This window comes from Crassostrea angulata, chromosome 8 (assembly GCF_025612915.1).
Source record: "Crassostrea angulata isolate pt1a10 chromosome 8, ASM2561291v2, whole genome shotgun sequence".
NCBI classification, from domain to species: domain Eukaryota; kingdom Metazoa; phylum Mollusca; class Bivalvia; order Ostreida; family Ostreidae; genus Magallana; species Magallana angulata.
This window is the reverse complement of record NC_069118.1, coordinates 13,987,259-14,011,465: the sequence shown is the minus strand read 5'-3', so window position 1 is coordinate 14,011,465 and position 24,207 is coordinate 13,987,259. Positions and strand designations below refer to the sequence as shown.

At 35.6% G+C, this 24,207-nt stretch overlaps 2 protein-coding genes across 3 annotated transcripts in view; both read left to right on the top strand.

Moving 5' to 3' along the window:
- Positions 1-10,929, top strand: part of LOC128158438 (endosome/lysosome-associated apoptosis and autophagy regulator family member 2-like) — a 29,836-nt gene extending 18,907 nt beyond the window's left edge. Inside the window, exons 8-22 of the mRNA XM_052821284.1 lie at positions 643-731; positions 1,388-1,673; positions 1,942-2,153; positions 2,485-2,549; positions 2,775-2,942; positions 3,531-3,749; positions 4,014-4,137; positions 4,467-4,564; positions 4,979-5,070; positions 6,139-6,178; positions 6,348-6,590; positions 7,189-7,267; positions 7,788-7,870; positions 8,252-8,429; positions 8,850-10,929. Coding sequence (XP_052677244.1) covers positions 643-731; positions 1,388-1,673; positions 1,942-2,153; positions 2,485-2,549; positions 2,775-2,942; positions 3,531-3,749; positions 4,014-4,137; positions 4,467-4,564; positions 4,979-5,070; positions 6,139-6,178; positions 6,348-6,590; positions 7,189-7,267; positions 7,788-7,870; positions 8,252-8,429; positions 8,850-8,906 — 2,033 coding nt within the window. The 3' untranslated portion in view covers positions 8,907-10,929. The remainder of the gene's footprint in view (positions 1-642; positions 732-1,387; positions 1,674-1,941; positions 2,154-2,484; positions 2,550-2,774; positions 2,943-3,530; positions 3,750-4,013; positions 4,138-4,466; positions 4,565-4,978; positions 5,071-6,138; positions 6,179-6,347; positions 6,591-7,188; positions 7,268-7,787; positions 7,871-8,251; positions 8,430-8,849) is intronic.
- A 1,050-nt stretch (positions 10,930-11,979) lies between these two features.
- LOC128159581 (uncharacterized) overlaps positions 11,980-24,207 on the top strand; it is a 17,210-nt gene continuing 4,982 nt past the window's right edge. Inside the window, exons 1-8 of one of the 2 annotated variants that reach the window (XM_052822709.1) lie at positions 11,980-12,233; positions 12,744-12,840; positions 15,348-15,481; positions 15,926-16,022; positions 16,255-16,382; positions 16,577-16,679; positions 17,895-18,037; positions 18,376-18,499. In XM_052822709.1, the coding sequence (XP_052678669.1) occupies positions 12,191-12,233; positions 12,744-12,840; positions 15,348-15,481; positions 15,926-16,022; positions 16,255-16,382; positions 16,577-16,679; positions 17,895-18,037; positions 18,376-18,499 (869 nt within the window). In that variant the 5' untranslated portion in view covers positions 11,980-12,190. The remainder of the gene's footprint in view (positions 12,234-12,743; positions 12,841-15,347; positions 15,482-15,925; positions 16,023-16,254; positions 16,383-16,576; positions 16,680-17,894; positions 18,038-18,375; positions 18,500-24,207) is intronic. The other variant, XM_052822710.1, reaches the window with a different exon arrangement.

The following is a 24,207-nucleotide window of genomic DNA, read 5'->3' as shown; positions in this document are numbered from 1 at the left end:
AAAAGCAACTTCCAAAGTCAAAGGAAAGATAAGACAACTAATGTGAAAGAAAGAAGATATTCACATATTTTTGGCATCATGAATAATCTGTTTTTAGTTTTATGTGATAAACTGGGTTAAAAATCAAAGAGAGCTTTTGAACACTCTATCACTACCGTCTTCATAGGCGTCGGAAGCAAATTGAAAGTGGGGGGGCTAGACTAATCCTCAGAAATATTGAGAAAAAAGTAATTCCCAAAATCATGGAAATCCTAATCGGGGGGGGGGGGGGGGGGGGGGGGGGGGGGGGGGGGGTATACCTATACTTCCAAAAAAAAAAAATTTACTTACCAAAATTTTTTATCTCAAAATCATGAAATTCCTAATCCGGGGGGGGGGGGGGGGGGGGGGGGGGGGGGGGGCTAGTATGCTTCTGAATCTAACCTCTCAATCTTTCAAGGTAAATTTAGGAACAATAGTCTTTCCTGTGAGAAAAAGTGGGGGGGCTGAACCCTCTATCATGCTATGTTTCTAATGGTTAGGTATAACTTTGCAAAAAAAGTGGGGGGGCTAAGCCCCCCCTAGCCCCCCCGGTTCCGACGCCTATGGTCTTAGATTGATATGAGAATGAAATAGTAACCTTCACTGATATATGTGTTTCAGAGCCAGGGGCCAGTGTCTGTTTAAAAAGACCGGCTTGTACTAAGAAGGATTACTATGAGGTCCAGGATGTATGTGATAGTAATAAAAAGGTAACGAATCATTCCTTAATGTCAGTCAGGAAACCAGTACTGTGGAATCATTTAATTTCGTGGGGGTCAATTTTCGTGGATTGTGGGATTTTTGGGCTTATTCATGGGGATGTTATTTCGTGAATGTGTCAATTTTCAAGTTCAGTAAAAAAGATAACTCTTTCTAAATTTGTTTTCATTGAGGATGTAAATTCATGGGTAAGAGGTACCCACGAATACCACGAAAATTGAGCCACCACGAATTCTAATGATTCCACAGTATGTATTATACTGTGCATGATTATTCTTTGTCAACGTTATAATTAATGCCAAGGAACTTAACAATACACACATATTTCAGACAAAGAACTTAGCAATACACACATATTTCAGACAAGGAACTTAACAATACACACTTATTTCAGACAAGGAACTTAACAATACACACTTATTTCAGACAAGGAACTTAACAATACACACATATTTCAGACAAGGAACTTAACAATACACACTTATTTCAGACAAGGAACTTAACAATACACACTTATTTCAGACAAGGAACTTAACAATACACACTTATTTCAGACAAGGAACTTAACAATACACACTTATTTCAGACAAGAAAACAATACACATATATTTCAGACAAGGAACTTAACAATACACACTTATTTCAGACAAGGAAGCTATACAAGTGGTTTGAGCCCCAGATTTGCCGGACAGACATGACAGGGGCTGTGAAACTGCCTGGGCCCAGTGAGCCTGAGGACTGTCCCCCATGTAACCCGGGCATGCACTTTGTGGAGGGGAAGGGCTGCCAGTTCTGCCCGGACAACATGTTCTCTGACGGGGCCAAGAGTTGCCAGCCCTGCCCCGCCTCTACCTCCCCAAACATTAATTTGGAGTACCGCTGGTGGAACCAAATGCCAGCCAACATGTCCGCCAACTGTCTCACGTTCGCTGGTAGTTTTCAATTCTAAATGATACTCACATAGTATTGTTGATTAAAAAAACATGATTTTTTATGCATTTCTATGTATTTATTCATGGACAAAGCATTTGCTTTGTGTGATATATGTATTTAAATGCCCAGTGAAATGTTAACCTAAACAATGTAAATTCTGAAAATATTACAATCTGGTTTAAATCAAGCTTCAAAAGTCAATAGGTACTCTCAGGTATAAGTAGAATTATCATTTGATTGCTGTCATTTAACTCTTCCTCTCGGCAGACACAGACTGTTCCACCAATGCCTCCTGGGTCCTGGCAGGAGATCATATTCACACTCAGTTTGGACGCAGCAGAGACGCCTATCTCGTCCTCATTTTTAAAATTGATGGTTTTAGAGGGCAAGAGAGTGAGAATAAGGACATCACTATAGGGACAGTGGAATTCCAGTTTGAGACCACCTGTGCTGGGAACTGTGAACTGCTCTTCCTTTCTGTGTGTTTTATTATTACATAGACATAAATTATATATTTTGTAAATATTTAGCTACAAGTTTAGAACCATAGCAAGTAAAGTTTTTATGCATATTCAACAATAATTTGCCCTTAATCATTATAAATATCAAAGACCCCTTTTTTCTCTGACAGACTATTTTGATACATATATAACTATACAAATATCAGATTGGCCACATCTAGGGTCATTTATGTTAACAAATTCATTTTGTTTTGAATGGGTTTTTTTTTTCTTTTTTTTATGGGGGGGGGGGGTGTTCCATCAATAGGATGATGTGTAATTTACACTGCTTTATGAAATAATATTATAGGATGAATTTGGATCCAGTGGTATTGTGAAATCTTGGACTGCTGGGCAGAAGAAGCAGGAATACAGGTAATTTTGTTTTATACAATAAATGTCAGTGTTTAAATTTTATTGATTTGTATTGCCTGTACAGATGCTTATTGTAAAAAAACTTTGAAACTGTGCATATTAATATTTTCAAATGTATAAGTATTGCAGATACAAGTGTAAACTGTTTATGTTAATGCTGGTTGTTTTCCCTCCTGGAAATTGTTTCCATTTACCGTAATTAATTTAATATTTTTCTCTTTGTAGACATGAAATCAAGAGTATACAGCCTTTAGTCCTGACCTGGGCTTTCCAGGGATCTGGGGAAACGGAAGCTGAGGATGTGGCCCGTATCTTCAGTGTCAAGGTTACAAACACCCTGTCAGGCGGGGCCACGGACTGTCAGAACTGTATGAGAGGGGTGAAGGATAACCAGTAAGTCACAGACAAAGCTAATGTCAAAGGTACATATGTGGTAGAGTAATGCACGAGGCTATATTGGGGCATTGACCAAATATAGCTTTGGTTTATTGGGTTACCTTTATTTGGTCAATGCAAGGGGTAGTTGGAGGATAAATAGCACTCCTACTAGCTCTGGCTAGTGGGTTTACCCTTTAGTTCAATTGGTAGAGTGCTAGATTTGCATGTCAGAGGACCCATGTTCAAACCCCAGCATAGGCAATAAGTTTCTTGTTAAAACATTCATAAGCAGAGGATGCTTGCAAATTATTATTGGGAAAAACCAGTTATTTATTCCTGTACGTAAAGGGAAATTAAAAGAATGAGTCATTGTTTGCAAAAGATGATCATTGAGGATTTGTTATCTGTCAGCCATTTGCAATTAAAAGCTTTTTTCCAATATACTTGGTATATTGTACCTCTTTTTTCATTGAATATCTTTCATAGTTTATGAATATATCTGTAAATCTTTTCATTGGAGTGCATATTGATATGTTTTATTTTGAGTTTCAGTTTTAAAGGTACGAAATTGTAAGGTGTGGTATTTGTTTACAATGTTTACAGGTGTATACCCTGTCCAGCTGGTCACTATGTGGACCCCAACACCACCAACTGTCACCCCTGTCCTAATAATGAGGTTATCAGGTCAAGGTTAGCCTGGGGGGAGGACTCTTGTGTCAAATGCGGACCAGGGTTGTTGGCCAAGGAAGGAACCATGTGTGTGTCTGATTGCATATACACAGACGATGCCAACAGAAAGTATGACTTCACAGCTCTAAAAAGGTAAATGGAAATACACGTATACTTGAATTGTTTTGAATAAGAGTAATATTGATTTAAGCTGACAGAAATTTAAGCTTTCTTTTAAATTTTTTTATTTCTCATTGAAAATTGAATGAAGAATTTTATAACACGTTGTATTAGAATGTTGATGCAAGTTTTATTTCTCACTGGTATGCTATTCGGAAGTTAAAAGATTCCATTTAATCATTAACATGATTAAAGAATCTTCACGTATGTAAAATATTGGTAAATCCTTTTTTACAGCCCAAAGTTTGTGAAGGGAGCTAACCTGTTCACTGGTAGTGGTACTGGATATTATCATGGATTTAACATATCGCTGTGTGCTGAAGAAAAAACCAAGGCTTTCTGCCAGAGTAATATGACGGAGGTAAAAAAATATGTTTTGTAAACGTTAAAAGTGTACCTGTATATTGATACAATAATGTGCTTTTAGGGGCACAATTGAACAGTTATGATTATAAAATAAGGAATTTCTTATATTTTATAATTTGATATGTTTAAAAAATTATGAAAATTAAACTTTGCAAAAGAGTTTCACTGTAAATTTGTTAATATCTATTATTGATTTGGAAGGATTAGACTTTATATATGACAAAATTGTGTTAATTGCGTAAATATTATTTGTTACTACTATTTTAACCTAAAAAAGGGTGTGAATAGAACTGAATTTTATATTAATTACAATTTTATTTCTAGTCCAAGATGACTGGTGAGAAACCTGTTCACTCCATGGTGTGCAGGTCAGCCATTGTGCCCACCAAGGAGGCCCACATTGTGTCCACACAGCCAGTCAGGTGGGCTAAAGTTTGGTTTACAAATATCAGCTGTCTCAGCCTGTTATTTCTATCTAATTTACAATTTATATACTGTTATTTGTTATTTCTACTTGGCCAGTCAGGTGGGCAAAAGTTTTGTAAACAAGTAAAAGCTATGTGTCTGCTTTACTTATTTCTATATCTATACACCTGTTTATGTCTCCTGTATCAACATACTTCTGTAGGGCATTAAGTCTAACTTAATCATAGCAATATGTGCTAAAAATTCTTTCAAGGCAAAAAATTTCGCTGTTTACACCAGACGTTGCCCGAGATGCTTCAAAAATCAAAACCATGTTTTTAATTTTCAGTAAATACTGCAAAGATTTTGAAATGTTTGAATAATTAAGAATGTCTAAGCTGTTGTGATGATGAGAGTGTGTTCAATTCCAGCATTGGAGATTACCTGACAAAGATCCTGACCAATCAAAGCCATGATTCTGAGCTCCACAAGCTGTACGAACAAGGAGGAGTTCCTACAGAAGGTAAACTAAAATTACCTAACAATATTAAATGTCTCCAAGTAATTGTCATGGAGGCAGGATGGTCAACAAACTAACCAAGAGATCTTTACTAAAATTTATGGATATGATTTGTTGAGCAATAAACTATCATTAAGTTAAGAAAAAATCCACACATTTAAACTTTGTGATTTGAATATTTAGCTATATCTGTATATAAAACTCTTCTTTTGAACAATGTTTAATATAGTTTAAAAATGGCCATGACCATCCAGCCCTCTTGATGCTAGGGCAATGCATAAATGCATATGATCAATAACTAGATATTTTTATTCATTTTTGGGAGTTGATTTTAATCAACTCTCCTATGCAGTTACTCAGACAAACCGAAAGTGAAACAGTGTTTGGACCTCAGCACAAATCAATGCCGTTGACAAGACTTAGTTCTTGAAAATAATTGATGAATTCGATGTAATGTATGCTAAAGCATTGTTTTTCAAGGAAACTTTTTTTATAATTACCTTGAAAAAAGTCAGATTTTAAATGGTACTAACAATTTAAATATTTTTTGTATTCGTATGTATTCCTACGCGAGAGTTCAATATAGACTCGTTCAACTCGACGCTCGGCTGTCTCCGTAAATCCTTGTCGGAGATTTACGGTGTCAGCCGAGCATTTGGTTGAACAAGACTAGAGTTCAATATTGCTTGGATCCATACAATTTTTGAGAAATGTTTCTATCACGGATACATAGTTTGATGGAATTGATTTTATCTTTAAATATTATATAACATTATTCATATGGGGGTTTCTCAACATTCTTGTCGAAAAAGTCCAAAAATTCATATTATAAAAATGTGCGTAATTCAAATTAGAAACTACATGTACTTGCCATGCAAAATAACATATCATTGATTTTAAAATAAATAAACATCGACAAAATCAACTCCCATCAGTTCTTCAGTACTTTGATTAAAACTAAGAGGTTGATCTCAAAGAGAGAGAGAGAGAGAGAGAGAGAGAGAGAGGGGAGAGAGTGCATCATTAATCATATCTTGAAAGATAATGATGTGAAACTTTCTTTTGATGTAGGCATGGAAAGACATGTTCATTTCTTCTATAAGACAGATGAGTAAGTATAGAGTTATTCAATGAACAGATAATTTGTAGATTTTAAACTTAAAAACTTGTAGAGATAAATGGTAATTTATTCTTTATTAAGGAAAACATTGCAGGCAGTAAACCAGGGCACACTTTTACTTAGATTAGAACTTACTTATATGGACTACTCTTTGTTGCAGGAAAACCCAGGCGTGTGTCAAGGGAAGGGAGACCATCATTTCACTACAGTGTGACCTAACACAGGAAGGAGACGGGGAGATTGAAGTCCCCCCTAAATGTCCGGACGGAACCTGTGACGGCTGCATGTTCCACTTCCTGTGGCACAGTGACCGGGCATGTCCTCAGTGTCAGGAAGAGGACATCCAGATCATTGTGGGGGAGTGTGCTGACGAACTACAGACTGTCCACTACAGCTACCCCAAGTAAGTGTACACTACTGCAGAATCATCAATGTTTAAATAACCTACAGACTGTCCATTACAGTTACCCTTAGTAAGTGTATACTACTGCAGAATAGTCATCAATGTTTAAGTAAAGACTGACCATTATAACTTTCTAAAGTAAGTAATGCTATAGAATCACCAGGTTATAGTCAGGAGTGTATAATCTGGTTTAAGAATTTCAAACCCTTAATTAGCTAAGGACAAGTAAACTACATGACATTGTACTAACCATCCATTACAGCTGCCTTTTAAAGTAAGTGCCAGTATATTGTACTTAGGAATTTTGATGTCTAATTTCTGTGATATTCCTTTATTAAAGGAACAAAATAACAGTGTTGACTGTTTAGATTAAAGGAGTACTGGTACTTTTGCTGAATTTTTATTGTATGATCTGTGTTGGCAAACAGTTGAATACAAGCCTGTTAAGAGTTTCATTAACTACAGCAGTCCAAAACCCTGTATGCAGTTTGAATTTGTCAGGTTTTAACTTGGAGGGGGGGGGGGGGGGGTTATACATTGTACATGTATATGCAGTGCCTAAAATTTTCATGATAAAAAGGATATGATTATTTTTTAGATATTGCAAACCAAAGAAGGGAATGAAAAGTCAAGAACAGAGGAAATGCAGATTGAAATTAGCTGCTCTTCCATTCATTGTAAGTTGGATCTTTCACATGTTTTAACTTGAGAAACGGTAGACAGAATAAAGAGCTGAATAACAGAACTGTACATGATACTGTAGATTCCTAATTAAATGTGAGGAATTAATGGCCGCGTAAAATCAGGAGAGCACATCTCATGGATTTTAAAATCTCAGCTTCTATTTATGGACAGATGTAAACTGAATAAAACAGTGATAAATTTACGGATTTATATTCTCGCAATTTGATGAAACACAGTTGAATCGCGGATTTAAGTTCTCGTATAAAATAAGGAATATATAGTATTCTTAATGTTGAAGATGTAAGATTTATGTTGCATACTTCATTTTGTAACATGGGGGTCTTGCTTATATCAGTTTTTCAGCAAATTATCAAAATTCAATTCAAACAGCAAAGCTATCATTTGACCTGCTGTAAATTGTAGAATCAAAATAATATTGCTTGCAAGTATCGATAGCTCATCATAGTTCTACTATATGACCCAATTTAATATGTAATTGTTTTGTGATTACAGCTGAAGGTGGCCATCCCATCCATTGTAGGGATTGGTGTGATTCTGTTCCTGTGTGTCATCTACTGCTGGATGAGGAACCGCAAGTAAGTCCCCTCTACACAGAAGTACAAGTACCCCATCATGGGTTTCATTGTTATTTGTAGATTTTATTATGAGGACACACAAAATTAAATGTTCATCACAGTATAAATCTTGAAAAGAATATTTACATATATTGATTGATAGATTGGTTTTCCACAAATAACATGTACATGATTATCCTCAAAACAGTGTGTTAAACAGAATCCACATAATTGCTGCCCCCTAAACAAGTTGTACATAAAGTTTTAACTTGAAAAAAAAATTCAAATTTTGGCTAAGAAAGTGTTTAACATTCGCAAGACTTTAGGGTAGTTAGACATGAATTTAGTTATCTGTATGCTGACAGTCACATGTATATGGATGATAATTTTCTCTCCCTGTAGACTAGAGTACAAGTACATGAAGCTGGCCGAGGGGTCGGGACCTAACTACGATGGAGAACTCCCGGGGGTCGACTCCTGCGGTCTGGAGGATGGGGAGGATGAACAGTTTGATACCGTCTCATTCAAGGAGACCAAGAAGAAGGGGCTCTTCAGTAAACTGAGGGGCAAGAAGTACAAGGTCTGTATATTGAAACGTTCGTACTAAAGCTGCTTCATTTGATTGATACAATAGGTATTATTTTTCATATTCATAATAAAAAAATATTATTTAGAAACTGGTTTTAAAACTGTTATTTGTTGGTTGTTTAAAATTGACACAATTAGGCATTTGGATTTTATCAGACAGAAGTCTTAATATTGTATATAAATAAAGCAGTTCTGTTAGTCATTTAGCATGGTTGTCTTTACAATACAACTAAAATATGTCAATTAAGAATATCAATGTCAACTTCATTCTAATTTCAAATTGATAAAAGAACAGAAAATGAATGACAGAGAAAGAAACTTGTTGAAATATCTCTTGTGTTGAAGGATTGCTGCTGGAGATGAAAAAGTTAAAAAATTTGTTTCAATTAAATTACGACATTATACTTTTCAGTCCCATGATGATAATCCATTTGAAACATCCCACACTGAGAAGCTACCACTCACGTAAAGGTGCTCCTCATTCTCAACGCATTCCAACTGTAGGGGATCACAAAGCTTGCCATAAAATAAGGATTGTACACAAACATGAATTTCCAACTATTGTGTTTCAAAAGTCTCCAGGTTTACATCGCGTCATGTACCTATTACATTTGTATATGACAAAATCTGTTTGCTAGAAAACAACATTCTCTTTTTCAGCATTATCTTATTCTGCTCAGCTTCATTGTTGTCTTATCTTTATTTTAAAATTGCTTCCTGGCAATGTATTTTTCTCTTACAGTGTATTTAGATTTCCACCACTTTGATAAAAACCATGTATAAAAATGCTAAGTTATTTACAATTTTGTACAATCATTCATGTGACGCATTGATGAGTTTAACAAAGATCTGCTACATATGTCTGTATTCATTCCAGTTTCTTTGTGGCATCAAATATTCTATTCCACTCGTTACATTCCTTCTGTCTGTTTATTGTGTTGTCAAAGATAACTGACCTTTGTAAAAATGAATGTAAAATGATTTTTGTGGGTTTTTTTTTTACAATAGGTCCACACGTACACGGCCCAAACCAATTTAAAGAAAACATAATTTTCCTGAAATATTTCAAAATTAGCATTCTTTTAATTTTTCTTTGGCTTGACCTCTCTTCAACACACATTACAAAGTTTAATGGTGCTGTAATTACTTTGATTTTATGGTCTATACCTCGAAGTTCCTTTTATGTATGTGAAAAAGCATTTACAGTTTATTTTGAAGATTTCTATATATTTTCACTTAATAAGTGCAATACTAATTTTTGGTCATTAATAAGCTAGTTGCTTGGTAGCAAAATATATTTTTTTCCTGACTCTTACTTTTATCGTATTTCTCAAATGAATAAAAGAATTATAATTAAGATGGCAAGAAAAAAGAAATATTTGCAAGGGAAACAACTTTTAAAAGTTTGTTTTCTTTGATATTGGACCAATACCATCATAGTTATTCATGATCAAGAGATAGTAAGTAGAGGTCTTTCCTGTGCTTTTTCGTTTTATTATAAAGACTTTCTTTTGATTTCATTCATTTTTTTTTTAATGAAAACTTGTTTTGAGGAGACTTATTAATGAAGAACTAGATCTGTTATTGTTTTATACAACGTTAGTTTCTTTCATTTGAAATTTATTATTTAATGGCATTACCATGTTCTGTACCTCGTTGCTAAAAAGTAGCTATTTACATTAGTTGTCCCATATGAATCTGATTGAAATCCACTCTTTTTAAAAGAGCTTCAATGTTATGTTGTTCAGTAATTCTTTTTCTTTAGTTTTTATATACTTATATATATATATATATATATTATTAGTTGGTTTGTTTCTTGTTGTGACTTGGTCTCGGCTGTAGTTCAGTGTTGTTGTGGCTTTGTACAGGCGTACACAAAGTCTAGTTTTTGTTTCCATAGTTTGTCCATTTTTATGGAAATGGTTGTGGGTTTATCATTATGGTACTGCATTCTAATTTGTGAAACTTTTTGAAATTCACCTATTTATTTTGTATGTTTTACTAGAGTTAAATTATCAATTAGATACAAGGGTATTTACAAGTATGTACATTTATTGTAATTATATCTTTCATTGTCTATGTATTTAATGACTTCTCAGCATAACATCTGCATTTATTTTGAATGCCATACCCAATGGACAAAATTTACAGATTATTAGACCCCCCCCCCTTACTCCTTCCACAGCTTACTATCATTTCCTTCTGTTTTGAGGCATAATATATGTATCTCCTAATGTCTATCTCCCACTCGAGTCTTGATCTGTGCAATATAGGTGTCAACGTGTGTCCATTTATGATGCATATGTGATGATGATATTTCAAAAGTTTTCTATATTTTGACTAAGACTTGCAATGATAGAGAATATTCTCCATGGCCATGAGAGAGAATGGTTCGCTGTACATACTGGTATCAATGAAAAGTTGTCACATTTTTTTGTTCTTTCTTTTTTAATGAAGTATATATATAATATTTAATTAAAAAATTGAACTAATTTGGACTGATTTGTGTTGTACTTGCATATGAACTTTAGGATCGTTTTTTTAGTGGCACATGTACAATGTATATTTTTGTAACATGTATACATTGAGGTGAAGTTTCAGACTTATCAAATTCTATAATTTATACATGCTAAAAAAGGACTGTCAAAAATTATTTGCAAATTTAACGTCCTCATTAAAACGCACCACCATTCTGCAATAAAAAAGGAGTAAATGTTAAATCAAGAATTAAGGCTGTACTAATGCAAACGTTTATAGATAAGATAAAAGCGGAGGCTCTGTTTTATACAGCAGCATGAAACGTGATTTGGGAAGCTGTGTCCTATTGCAATCGGTTGGGAATTCGGATTAACATTGTATCACGTGACCGCACCTTTAGACTGCAAAACCTTTTTGAAACGTCAGTCTCGTCCGGTATAGAGTAGAAGAAAAAATGGCATGCGAATAAATGAATATGAATAAAAAGTGCTAATCTGTGATGCCATAACGAGATTTCACACGAAACAAGGCGATTATAAAGACTAATCCAGAATGCCTTTATTTTTCATTACCCATCATAACTTCAGAAATAAATAGGCCGATGTTAATCATTTTCATGAATTTTGCAAGATTAATTTTAAAAAAAGGGGGGGTGGGTGGGGTTAGGTGCAAGGGGAGTTGAGCATTGATTGGATTGTCTATCTCCCGTATTCACGTCTTCAGGAGTGCACTATATGTGGGCCTTCACTCCTCATGATCAGCTAGCCATGCGTACTAAAACCAGTTAGTAATGAAATAAATGTTCAGAGGTGAAATAAGACAAAGCATTAGATTGCAGTATCTTATACATGTTCCTTTTTTTTATTTGTGTTTCAAGGTAAGTTATAATACTGGGCAGGTTTAACACTGTTTAGCAATGTCATTTCAACCGGTTTCACACTCGATAAATACCTGTATCCCTGTTATGTTTTTGAATACACATAATCCGAGAAAAATCCAGCAATATTCCAGAACCCAACGAATAATTACCTCACGATCCACGGCTATACAAGGCTGCTGCCGGGCTCACAGCTACCCGAAAGATTAGACTAACGACCTTCTACTGAGATTTCTATCATTAAGTCCACTATTCAGGGCTGACCAATTAGAGGAATAAACCCAGCGGGGATCTGGTCAACCCTAGGTCCGAATGGTACTAGTTGGTGACCGTCAAAGTTAGATTTATACATATATTTTTAAAATTCTTTCGTAAACAGGGCATCTAAGAGGTGAGAAATGGCAGCTGGGAGATGGATTTCACTTTTTCTGATGATCGCAGGTAATGTGTGTAACGTATTTTAAATTAGTTGTCAGCGACATCGCTAAAAATTTTCATTTGGTATTTTTTTTTCAGTCGTTTTCTATACCTAGTACCATAAGTATTTAATTGCGATATGCCAATATGAAGCGCAAAGTCAAATTTATGTTGTAATAAATCCCAGGATTTGTCCGCATTCATACAAACCAGTTATAGTTAATATTTAATTTGAAGGAAAAATTAACAAAAAAAATGTCGTTTATCTGGAGATGATATTCTTTCTAGTCGCTTTCTTCTAAAGGTGTTTTACACTGGTGACGCTGAGGCCATTCTAGTTTTTTTTATTATGTTCAAGTTAAATCTAACAACCTTGAAATAAATTCAAGTTAAATCTAACAACCCTGAAATCAATTCAGGTTAAATCTAACAACCTTGAAAAATCAATACAATTCAAGTTAAATCTAAAAACCTTGAAATTAATACCATTCAAGTTAAATCTATCAACCTTGAAATCAATACAATTCATTACAGTGGTCACCGGGCAAGATCTTGTGTGTCCGGAGGAACAGCTGGCCGAGTGTAAGGAGGCCCCCCAAATGAAGACCCTGTTCTTAGAAGACGCTTGTAAGTACGTATTCACTCCAGCATTTATCACTATGTCTCAACTTCTATATTCTACTATAAGTGATTCACTTATACATGTATTAACACTGCCTTTTATTGCCTTTGCTATTTCAAATTACAATACCTTTGATACCCCCTCTCTCTGAAAAAAAAAAACCAACAAGAAGCTACAAAAAAAAAAAAAAAAAACCACAACAAACAAACAAAAACAAAACATCAACAGTGAAAAAAAATCAATTCTTTGAAAAAATAAGAAAAAATTTAAACCCAAGAATGGGTCTTTTTTAATCTAGCTCCAAAATGACCTTACAGATCTTTTGATATGATTTCTTAATACACAGATTTTTATTTCATCTTTATTTGAATATGTTCCTATATAGATTACTATTTTAGCGTATATTGAAGATATAATTATATCCTTATACAGAGCTACTCTAGAAGAGATCTATCTTTTATATCGTATAAAAATGACCACAACCATCCATGCCATAAAAATCAGGAAACGCTCTTCGAATACAGGATTTGAATGTCTTTACACAGAACTTACACGTATACATATGACATGCACGGATTCAAAACTTTTTTTCCAAGGGGGTGGGGGGGGGGGGTGGATTCCGAGGGAGTTTGATTCACTTGGGTGTTTGCCAGTGGGAGGGTAGGGGGTTGGGAATTCGGTGACTATATTCCGTAAATTTACAGTGTGAGTTAAATAAATTTGAATTTCAAGGGGGGGGGGGGGGGGGGGGGGGCTCTTCAGATCCGCGCTCGTTTCGCCAGTCCAGCATGCATTGAGCATTCGTTTAACCTGGTAATTGGTCTTTACTCAAAAACACGATGCAGTGATTCAGAACGGTAGTTGACCGCAGCTGCTGAACCGTAACTCCAACGTCCAACCGTTGGACCGTCAACCCGAGAGTTTTCCGTGTAGCTTAAGTTCTGCAGGTAAGTTGACCGTTGCTTATACAGAACACTGACTGCAGGGTTGCTTTGTGAATTTATTTTGCTTTTTAAATAAGCCAAAAGAAGTTCATCTTGAGAGAAAGCGGTGATGGGGACGAGTTTCAAGAACGGACGACCGATTTTTTTATCATCCGTTGCATGGCGTTATCTGTGTAATTGTGACTCGAACATTAAGTCAATTTCCAGCATTTTCTAGAAATGTTGGGAGTAAGATTATAAATGACTACATGTAATATCACCCCAAAGCAATCAATGCCTTCTAAACGTAGCACTATTTGAATGATATTTATCAATAAACTTTTACTTATTACACCTTCTTTCAAGGGTCATGGCGACCTAATGTATTTTATACATAACACCAATAAGCTTCTTACGCATCATCTTTAACCAACTTGAAGATATTTTTTGCTTGGCTTGACAAACATAGAGCTGAGGCGTGATCTCCCAGCGCTAAGAATCGTGTATATACACGTATATACACATGTATATATATGGGGGTGAAGATCGTCTCAGTATGGGTCATTACATTTGATGACCCCTGGTCATTATTCTACTTAAAAAATAACCCCTTTGTCTGAAGAATATAATTGTCAATTTCATAAAAATGAGCACACTCAACATGAAGAAAAAAGACCCCTGTAGAATAACGACCCCCTTAAAAATTATGTTTTTCAATATCTTTTGTTGGATTAAATATGTAATTCAGTCTCTACAATATTGTAATTTTTCTTTCACCCTTGGTCAGCTAGTACAAGCGTTGGCGGGATGACTCGGCATCCTACAACCTGCCCAAGGACGCCATCGCTAATGTTGGTCGACAGCCCCAGACCATCGCGATCGGCAACTTGTTTGTATCTTACACATATTTGACAGTATCGTACACATATTTAATCGCGTATCATACACATTTTCCTCTACCATACACATATCTGTTGCGTATACTACACATATTAGCCCGTATCATACACATATTTAATCGGTCATACACATTTTCTTCGTATCATACACATATCTGTTCGCGTATTTTACACATATTTGCCCGTATCATGCACATATTTGTTCGCGTATCATACACATTTTCCTCTACCATACACATATCTGTTGCATATACTACACATATTTGCCCGTATCATACAAATATTAAATCGCGTATCATACACATTTTCTTTGCATCATACACATAATTATCTGTTCGCGTATTTTACACATATTTGCCTGTATCATGCACATATTTGTTCGTGTATCATACACATTTTCCTCGTACACATATTTGTTTGCGTATACTACACATATTTGCCCGTATCATGCACATATTTGTTCGTGTATCATACACATTTTCCTCGTACACATATTTGTTTGCGTATATTACACAAATTTGCCCGTATCATACATGTACATATATTTATTCGTGTATCATACACATATTTGATCGCGCATCATACACATTTTCCTCGTATCGTACGCATACATGTATTTTCTTGTATCATACACATATTTATTGCGTATCTTACCTGTCACTCTATTATAATATAATCCATTCTTTCTGCATAGATATTTTGATGTTCTGAGGAACTGTATCGCGCAGTATTCTTGGGAATGCGCGGAAGCCGGCTCAGCATTATACCAAAAAATGGTGCAAGAAATGCTTACAAACAAAGAAACGTTTTGCAAAGACACGAAGCCAGGTATGTAGATGTCTTTGCAATTAATATATAGTTTTTGCAAGTCTAGACTGATTAAACTTGCTTGTTTTGCGGTATTGTAAACGAATTTAATTTGGCTGTGTATTCTTTTGAGCTATTTTGGTAGTATGGACTTGCAACACTAAATGCCTTACATATATATGTATATAACGAGATACATGATTAAAAATTCATAAATAATAATGATTTGAATATGCTTAGTTTACACGTACAGTTTATTTGTTGCAAAGTAGTTGACAGTCATGATGCTATAGTTAAAATGCAAAAAAAATATAAAAAATTTTCAAGGAAAAAAACCCTTTTAAACCTGGTATTCTGTTAATCAGTATATCTAACGGCGCCAGATTCTTACTTTTTCGGTACTTTTCTCCAAAGCAATATGGAGATGTTCATAACTTTAATATAGACTGCATTTTATCAAATTAGTGTGTGATGAGAAGAACCTAGAGGCCTGTTTTGTTCAGTACATCGATCTGACTAGTGCGAACCTCCAAGACCCGGCTACATTTCCCGTGTTATGCAGGTATAGATTCTTTTTTGGATATATACATGCCAATTTTTGCAATAAAGTAACATCAAAAGACAACAGCAATGTGGCCTAAAACGTACCTGACGGGCACGTAACAACTTTTTTTGAAAAGTTAAGTAAACATAAGGAAATGACCCTTTGCCCCCCCCCCCCCCCCCCCCCCCCCTGTTGCTAAGTGCCTGTCTGAGCGAAACATCAATTTATCCCTGGTTTACATTCTGGACAGGAATTTCACCGAGTTATCCGACTGTTACTCCAAGGCTTCTGCTCCGTGTTATGGGGACCCAATGTTCGTCAATTCTCACTGGGAGGGAATCTTTGGACAAGTGAAGATCAACTGTCTATCAACGTCAGGTAAATTTTCTTTTAGGTTGTTATATTTCAAATTCTGTTCAGAACTAAACACAAAGTATTATCTAAATGTCAAATCTTAACATCGGTACACCCCAACCCCACCAAAAAGAAAGTTAAAAAATGCTAAATTTCACTAAAGAATTCCATAAAATTGACGATTTAACTTTGATTTGCTTTTTGTGTTGATCACACAGAATGTAACTATTTTGAGATGTCCAAGTGCGCAAACATGTTGTACGAGGCCCTGACGAGTCTTGCGACCATTCCTTCTTCTGCATTTCTCAACGCGGCGTGCAGGTAGATATTAGTTCCTTTTCTTCTCATGTAGACATTAAGTTTCTACACAGAAACAAAATTTCCAATGCGCTTCGTTGGCGTCCATGATAAACTTCCTTTTATGGATAATTGAAAGGTGGTGCTAAGTTTGACACAACACAACACAGCACCACCACAATATAACAACACACAACATAACAAAATAGCAATACACAACACCACGCAACAACAGCACAACATAACAAAATAGCAATGCACAAAACTTCAATACAACACCACGCAACAACACAATAAACACAACAATACAGCTACACGCAACAACAGCACAACATACTGTGGAATCATTTCTATTTGTGGGGGTCAATGTTCGTGAGTAGCCAACATTTTTCTGGTTCGTTCGGACGTAATTTCGTTGATAGTGCAATCGGGATAATTTTTAAAAAAATATTAAACAAATGGGTGTTAATTGGCTTGAGGGGATGTAAATTCGGAGGCAAGAGTTACCAACGAAAGCCACTAATATTGGTCCCCCCGCGACCAATGATGATTCAACTGTAAAAAAAATAGCACTACACAACACCACAATACAACACCGCAATTCAACATCAAAACATAACTGAATAGCCAAACACAACACAAACCACAATACAACACAACATAACAATACAATACAACAATACACTACAATAGCACAACATAACTAAATAGCACAACAAAACAAATAAACACAACACAACACCGCACTACAACAGCACAACACAACACTACAACATAACATCACAAAAACACTACACTACAACAGCACAACATAGCACTACAACAGCACAACATAACAAAACAGCACACTATAACACAACAGCACAATACACGACGTGGTTTGAGAACTCCGTTTAAATAGACGTTTAATTGATAAAATATAGAGTGGATATGATCGATTAAAATTTGTGTTAATTTTAAACAAAGTAAATGATTGAACCTAAAATATTCCACAGGAAAAAATTAAGTCTGTCTTTGAAAAATTTGATGCTTAGCAACACAATTTAAATATGATGATATTAGAACTTTTGATGTGTTTTCCGGAGCTTTACCGGATAACCCGAGAAGAAGCTATTGTATTTAATCCAGTTTTCATCATTTCTTTTTACCTGTTCTGACACTTTTTCAAGAAATATTTTTATAAATATTTTTTGATGAACATTGTTCGACTAAAGGAACTCCATCTTGAAATTTATGCAGTGCGTATGTCAAGTTTGAGCCCTGTATGGAGCCTCTCCTAACGATGTGCATGGCAAGCTGGAGCGCTAAGTACGAGGACTTCCTTTTCCAAATGCAAAATAGCGCCTATTTTGTCGAAGTTCTGTGTAAGAACCATTTTCTCGGTAAGTATCTGGACCTATGTTTTATGGGTTGTGTATACTGTATACATGTACATGTAATCATTGGGTATTTGGATGTGTGCATGATTTTTTCAAATCGAATGGGACACACATTCTTTTTACGCCAACTACGGACACGGACACTTGTTTCTTTAATAAAATCTCACCCAAGAGTATAACAAAATGATGTTTTTATGGCACGATGAAATGCTGAAATATCACAGTCATCTTTAATTCCACAGCTGTGAATTACCTGTTACTCAGGTATGCGATGTTGGCCCAATATGTCTTTCTCTCCATTTTACGCAATTTAATTGTGTCTCCCGTCTTACAATTTTCAGGCCTTATACAACACACTACGTGCTATGATAAACAGGAAGTTCAGACCAAGGCGGACGAAACCTGTACGAACCCCTTAATGTCCGTCACTTTCGCCGGGCCACCTGATGAAGTGTCCCTCTGCAGGTACTTGAATATCTCAGCACAATTAATATCTTTTTTCACTGACCTGAATGCAACAGATCTGCTAACATATCCAATAACGTAATAGCAATAGCAATTGCTGTTCATAATGCCATGATCACCAGAAATGTCCGACTCTATAAAGCAAACAAGCGGTGTAACTTTTTCGACTATATGTACAAGGTTTTGAGAATCGTTTGTTGCTTTTGCAAATGGTGTATACCACTTAGACGTAATATTGGTCATGTAGACATCATCAGCTTTTAAATTCTTTTTTAATCTCCAAGGTCTTGTTCACGGCTACTGTTTTAAAAAAACCCTGAACAATCTTTCATAAAAAGTATTAATATGATACGTTTCTCCTTTATTTGGGGAAATCTAGAGCGCATCAAACGTAACACCTTAATTAGAAACATAAATGAAGGCGGTATTGGTATTACAAATCCTTGCAAAATTTTACGGTAATAACAAATTCTGATATAACGAATTTGCGGATATAGCGAACTCATTTTGAGTCCCGTAAAAGTGAATAATAACGAAATTTGACACTTTTAACGAATTTCTTTACAGGTAGAAAAGTTTGCACTATCATTTATCATATTAGTTTGAATGAACATATTTTCATAAATATTTTTCATTTTCAAACCAATTATTAAAGGTATCAAAGTAATATATTTTATTTTAAGCCCAAATTATCAAAACTTATAAAGTGGTGAAAGAAAACATGTATATAGTGAATTCGCTATATTCATTATTACGAATTTGTTATATGGATATAACGAATTACAGATATAACGAAGTAAATCCATTGGTCCCTCGGACTTCACTAAACCGAGTACAAACTTTGAATCAAAACTCAAAACTATAAAATCTTTAGGGGTTTCGAAAATCTTTTAAACGCTTGTGTAGTTAAACATAATATCGATATTCTATTTTTGCTCCATTCAAGTATTACAAAATACGAAGAATTTAAATTAAACTCCCTCCCTGTGTTCTATAAAGAGGTCCTTGTGGCCTTTAACGAATGCAAAAATATTTCATTAACCAATTTTGCTAATCAAAATATCTGGTTCAATAAAAACATATGTTTTAAGGGTAAATCTCTATTTTTTTCAAGTTGGACTAAAGGTGGTTTATTACTAGTAAAAGACCTTTTTAATGACAATAAACGACATAAAAGAATGCTTGACCACGAATCTATCGGTTATTAAATGGGATAAAAGCATTAATGGGAATTGTAATAATTGCAATAAGCAAGAAAACATTTAATCTTTGAATGTGACTTGATAATGCCACTTTGGTGGAAAATTTCACTGATACTAATTATTGATGGTTACATGGAAATTGATTTTCATTGGCTTTATTTTGCACGAGCAACAAATATACGTTTATCTTAGATAACACTTTGTCATTCATTGCCAATAAAATGAAATGTAGAATCTTAAACGAACATGTTTCATCTGAGAGTATGCACTGTTTTTAAAAAAAAATAATGCCCTTATGCAATGTATCTTACTGTAAAAAAAATCGAATGTGTAAATTTAAACTACCATTCTTGAAAAATTATTAAATAGTATTTGATAAATGAAATATTGTAAATTTTATTAATACATATGTATTAATACTAGGTAATGTATAAGAGGGAGATCGAGACCTGCCCCTCTTCACATATATGCGGTAGGCAATTTTGGACTGTGTGATGTTATTGTTAGTCCTGCCGCATATTTGCTTAATGTTCCTCGTATATTTTTTTTCCGATCGTAGTATCTTTTCTGTTCAATTTTACTTACTTCTTCATTCTCTGACACAATGTCCGCCATCTTTGCCAGCTTTTCCCTGGTTTCAAGAATATAACTCAGTACTGATGGCTGTAATTGACTATCCGCCTCATCTTCCTCCAAACTCTCTCTAAGTATTCCTAGAGGACCTCTCACATACCTTCCGTAAAGTAGTTCAAAAGGAGAAAATCCAGTTGTCTCTTGGGGAACCTCTCTGTATGCGAACAACAAATAAGGTAACAATTTGTCCCACTTACCTGGTTCGTCTTGAGCATAAATCTGAAGCATTCTCTTTAGCGTTCCATTGAACCTTTCAACGAGACCGTTGGCTTGTGGATGGTACGGAGTTGTGTTGAGTTTGCGTATGCTTAACAATTTACAAAGCTCTGTAATTAATGAGGACATAAAGTTGGTACCTTGGTCAGATAGTATCTCTTTGGGAACACCAAGTCTCGTAAAAACTTCCATCATAGCTTCCGCTACAACTTCTGAATCTTGACTTCTGAGGGGTATTGCTTCAGGATACTTAGTGGCGTAATCACACATCACTAAAATGTACTGATTACCTCGTTTCGTTTTTGGCAAAGGTCCAACCATGTCAATCGCCACACGCTGGAATGGATAATCAACTGAAGGAATTTTAACAAGAGGTACCTTACTTACCCTCGACTTTGACGTTCCTTTCTGACATTTTGGGCAAGATTGACAGTATTTTTTTGTATCCTCAAAAATACCTGGCCAAAAGAAATTCCTTAGAATTCTTTCCCTCGTCTTCTTAATCCCCATGTGACCTGCTAAAGGGATATCATGACTCAACGACAATATTTGCTTTCTGAACTTATTTGGTACAATTACTTGCTTTAGAACCTCGTCAGTAACTGTCGTAAATACTCTATACATCATTCTGTTTTCCTTCATGATATAACTTCTACCATTCTCCGTTCCTTCAGATACTTCTTTGTTTCTACACTGTTCCAAACTAGGATCCTTACCTTGTTCCTCTATCCACTCATTTCTGGAGACTATGTCGTGTACCACAGATCTATCCCCAATACCTTCATCTTTATCTTGTGATACCTTCTTTGCTGAAGCTCTAGTTTCCACTGCCTGACACATTTCATCATCCGGCTTAACAGGTCTTGTAGATCTCTCCACTGGAATATCTACCCTAGTAAAGTTACCAACAATCAAATCAGCAAATGGAGAGTTCATCACCAAAGCAACAACCTTACCTTTCACATAAGGCGTGTCTACCTGTATCCAGACCTCTGGACATCTTTGTGAACTTCCGTTTGCCAGGGTAACATCACTTGTCACCCCTGTCTTGTCATCATCACTAACAAATCTGTCAGATACTAAAATCGCAGTGCACCCGGTATCTCTGAGTACTGATGCACTCTTACCGTTCACTGTACCTGTTTCGATTCTAAGTCCACTCTGACAAATAACTGACTCAATGACAGACTTCTTCTCATCTACTATAACCGGAAGCTCCACTGCCACTCCCTTTCTCGATATAGTAGGAGAATGAATCAAACCTGCTTAATCCTTACCAGTATATCCCTGAGATGGTTGACCTTTATCATTAAAGCCAGGACTAGAATTCTTGGGTACCTGTTTCCGTAGAGGACAGTTGTTCATAAAGTGACCTACTCTACGACACTGAAAACATTTTTTCTCTTCCCTGTTTTGACCGACCATAGGATTGTTATTGCTTTTAACACCATTACCTTGGTTTCTTACCTCTCTCTGCGGCACAGGTCCTTTGTTCATTACCTGGTTACCTTTATGTGCGTTCTGGTAAGCCTCTGCCAATTCTATCATCTCCTCTACAGACTTAGGTTGTCTCTCTTTCAACCATATCTGAAGATCTCTAGAAGAACTATTTGTAAGCTGTTCACGCATCAGAACATCTACCAGATTATCATGATTTTTGTTTACCTTTTCCATCTGACACCAATGGTCAAAATAATTGGTAGCTCGACTACTAAACTCCCTAAAAGTTTCACTGGAAAATTGCTTACACCCTCTGAACTTATCTCTGTACGTGCTAGCTGTAAGATTGTACCGCTTCAGAATAGCATTCTTTATGACATCGTAGTCATTTGCTTCAACTTCTCCTAACCGTGCATATGTATCTAACGCCTTACCTGTCAGTTGTGGTATCAGTCTGAGAGCCCACTCTGCTTTCTGCCACTTGTGAAGAGTTGCTAAACGCTCAAAAGATCTTAAGAAAACATCTATATCTTCACCTTCAACATATTTTGGTAAAATAAACTTAACCTCGTGTTTCGCTTCTCTCTCTACCATTGCTACTGGATTAGTCTCCCGCTCTCTCATCTCTCTTTCTTGTAGTTCTAACTCTTTCATTCTCACCTCTAACCTTTTCTCTTCCAGATCTTTATCATGCAGACGTTTTCTCTCTTTTTCATCATTCTCCATTTTTATTCTCTGCATTTCTAACTCATCTTTCTCTTTCTCTCGTCTTGCCTGTCGTTCTTCCCGCTCCACTGCACACGCATGTTTCCACATCTCCATACAAGTAGACAAATCTTGACCCTCCTCTACAGCCTTCTTAACCCAACCAGGTAACGACATCGTACAACTCTAGACTACAAAACCAACAGACTATCAAAGACCGAGTTCTCTTTCAGGTGGGACTGAGCTGCAATAAACTTTAATAAGAAATTAAACAATTATTGAACTTTTCTTCAAAAATCAAAAAATGTTTCAATCACAACGGATATGAATTTCTCAATTCAAACAAACATGAAAAATTCAATACAAAAAAAAAAATCACTCAGCCTAAATGACAAAATCCCACCGCTGCCACCATATGTAATGAGTTCTTTTTGGATTTTGTCAGCTGAATGAACAATAAGATTTTGTAAAGAAAATAAACAAGTTTAATTTGAAAAAAAAAATTAATAAACAAAACAAATCATTATTCTCACTCCCCCTTTCACACCACTCTCATTCGAACAAAACAAAAAAAAAAAAAAGAATAATAATTCAATTAAACAAATGAACAAATATCTGATACTATCCTACTAAATTCAAGATTAAATCACACTGTATCAGATATAAAATGGAAGTAAACTACAAAATGTTGTTTAGAAGTTATTTCAACCAATAAAACTCTTGTTGAAAAATTTACTCAAAAAAATATTAAAGTTCAATAATTCAAAATACCGTGAATTTACAATTACTTCAAATTTCAGCTCAAAAGCATGTATATGAAAATTAGCCTGTAATAACAGTCGCTTTTTAACACTTAAAACCTCTCTGAAAATGAACTCAAGGTCACTATGCACTCGAGACGCTCCTGCCCTCGTCAAATTTCCTGTCCCTCTTGTCGCTATCCTAACCGAAAGCCCCGGACTCGCAGGTCTCTCGCTTCCAGTCTACGACACTGCCCAGATAGAAAGCCACGCCCCACTCAGCATAGAATGCGTCCCCGACCTTCGTCAATTGTCCCCACGACCTTCCATAGGAAAATTTCCGTCTAGCACACCAGTCTGTATTTCAGGTAATTGTATCAAACACCCTTACGCACTGAAAAAAACATACTGTGACTAATAAAGTCCCGATAAACATACAAACATACTACAAATTACACTAAGAACTAAATTACCAGCGAAATGTACAAAATGACAACAAAACAACCTTACCGGCTAGGAAAACATGTACCCGCCTAACAGAATCCAAAATTTCAATGGCTACCCTTTTCTCCTTAGTATTAAGCTAACTTGAGATATTCACCATATCTTGAAACAGGAGCTGCAAAACGTGGCACCCGGCTGATGTCGTTACCGGACCCTCTATTGACCACTACACCCAAACCGGTCACTTTAAATACTCGATCTAAAAATAGCACACTCACCCGACACTCGTCACTCACATACGGTAACCCATTCATAACAAAATTAAAGA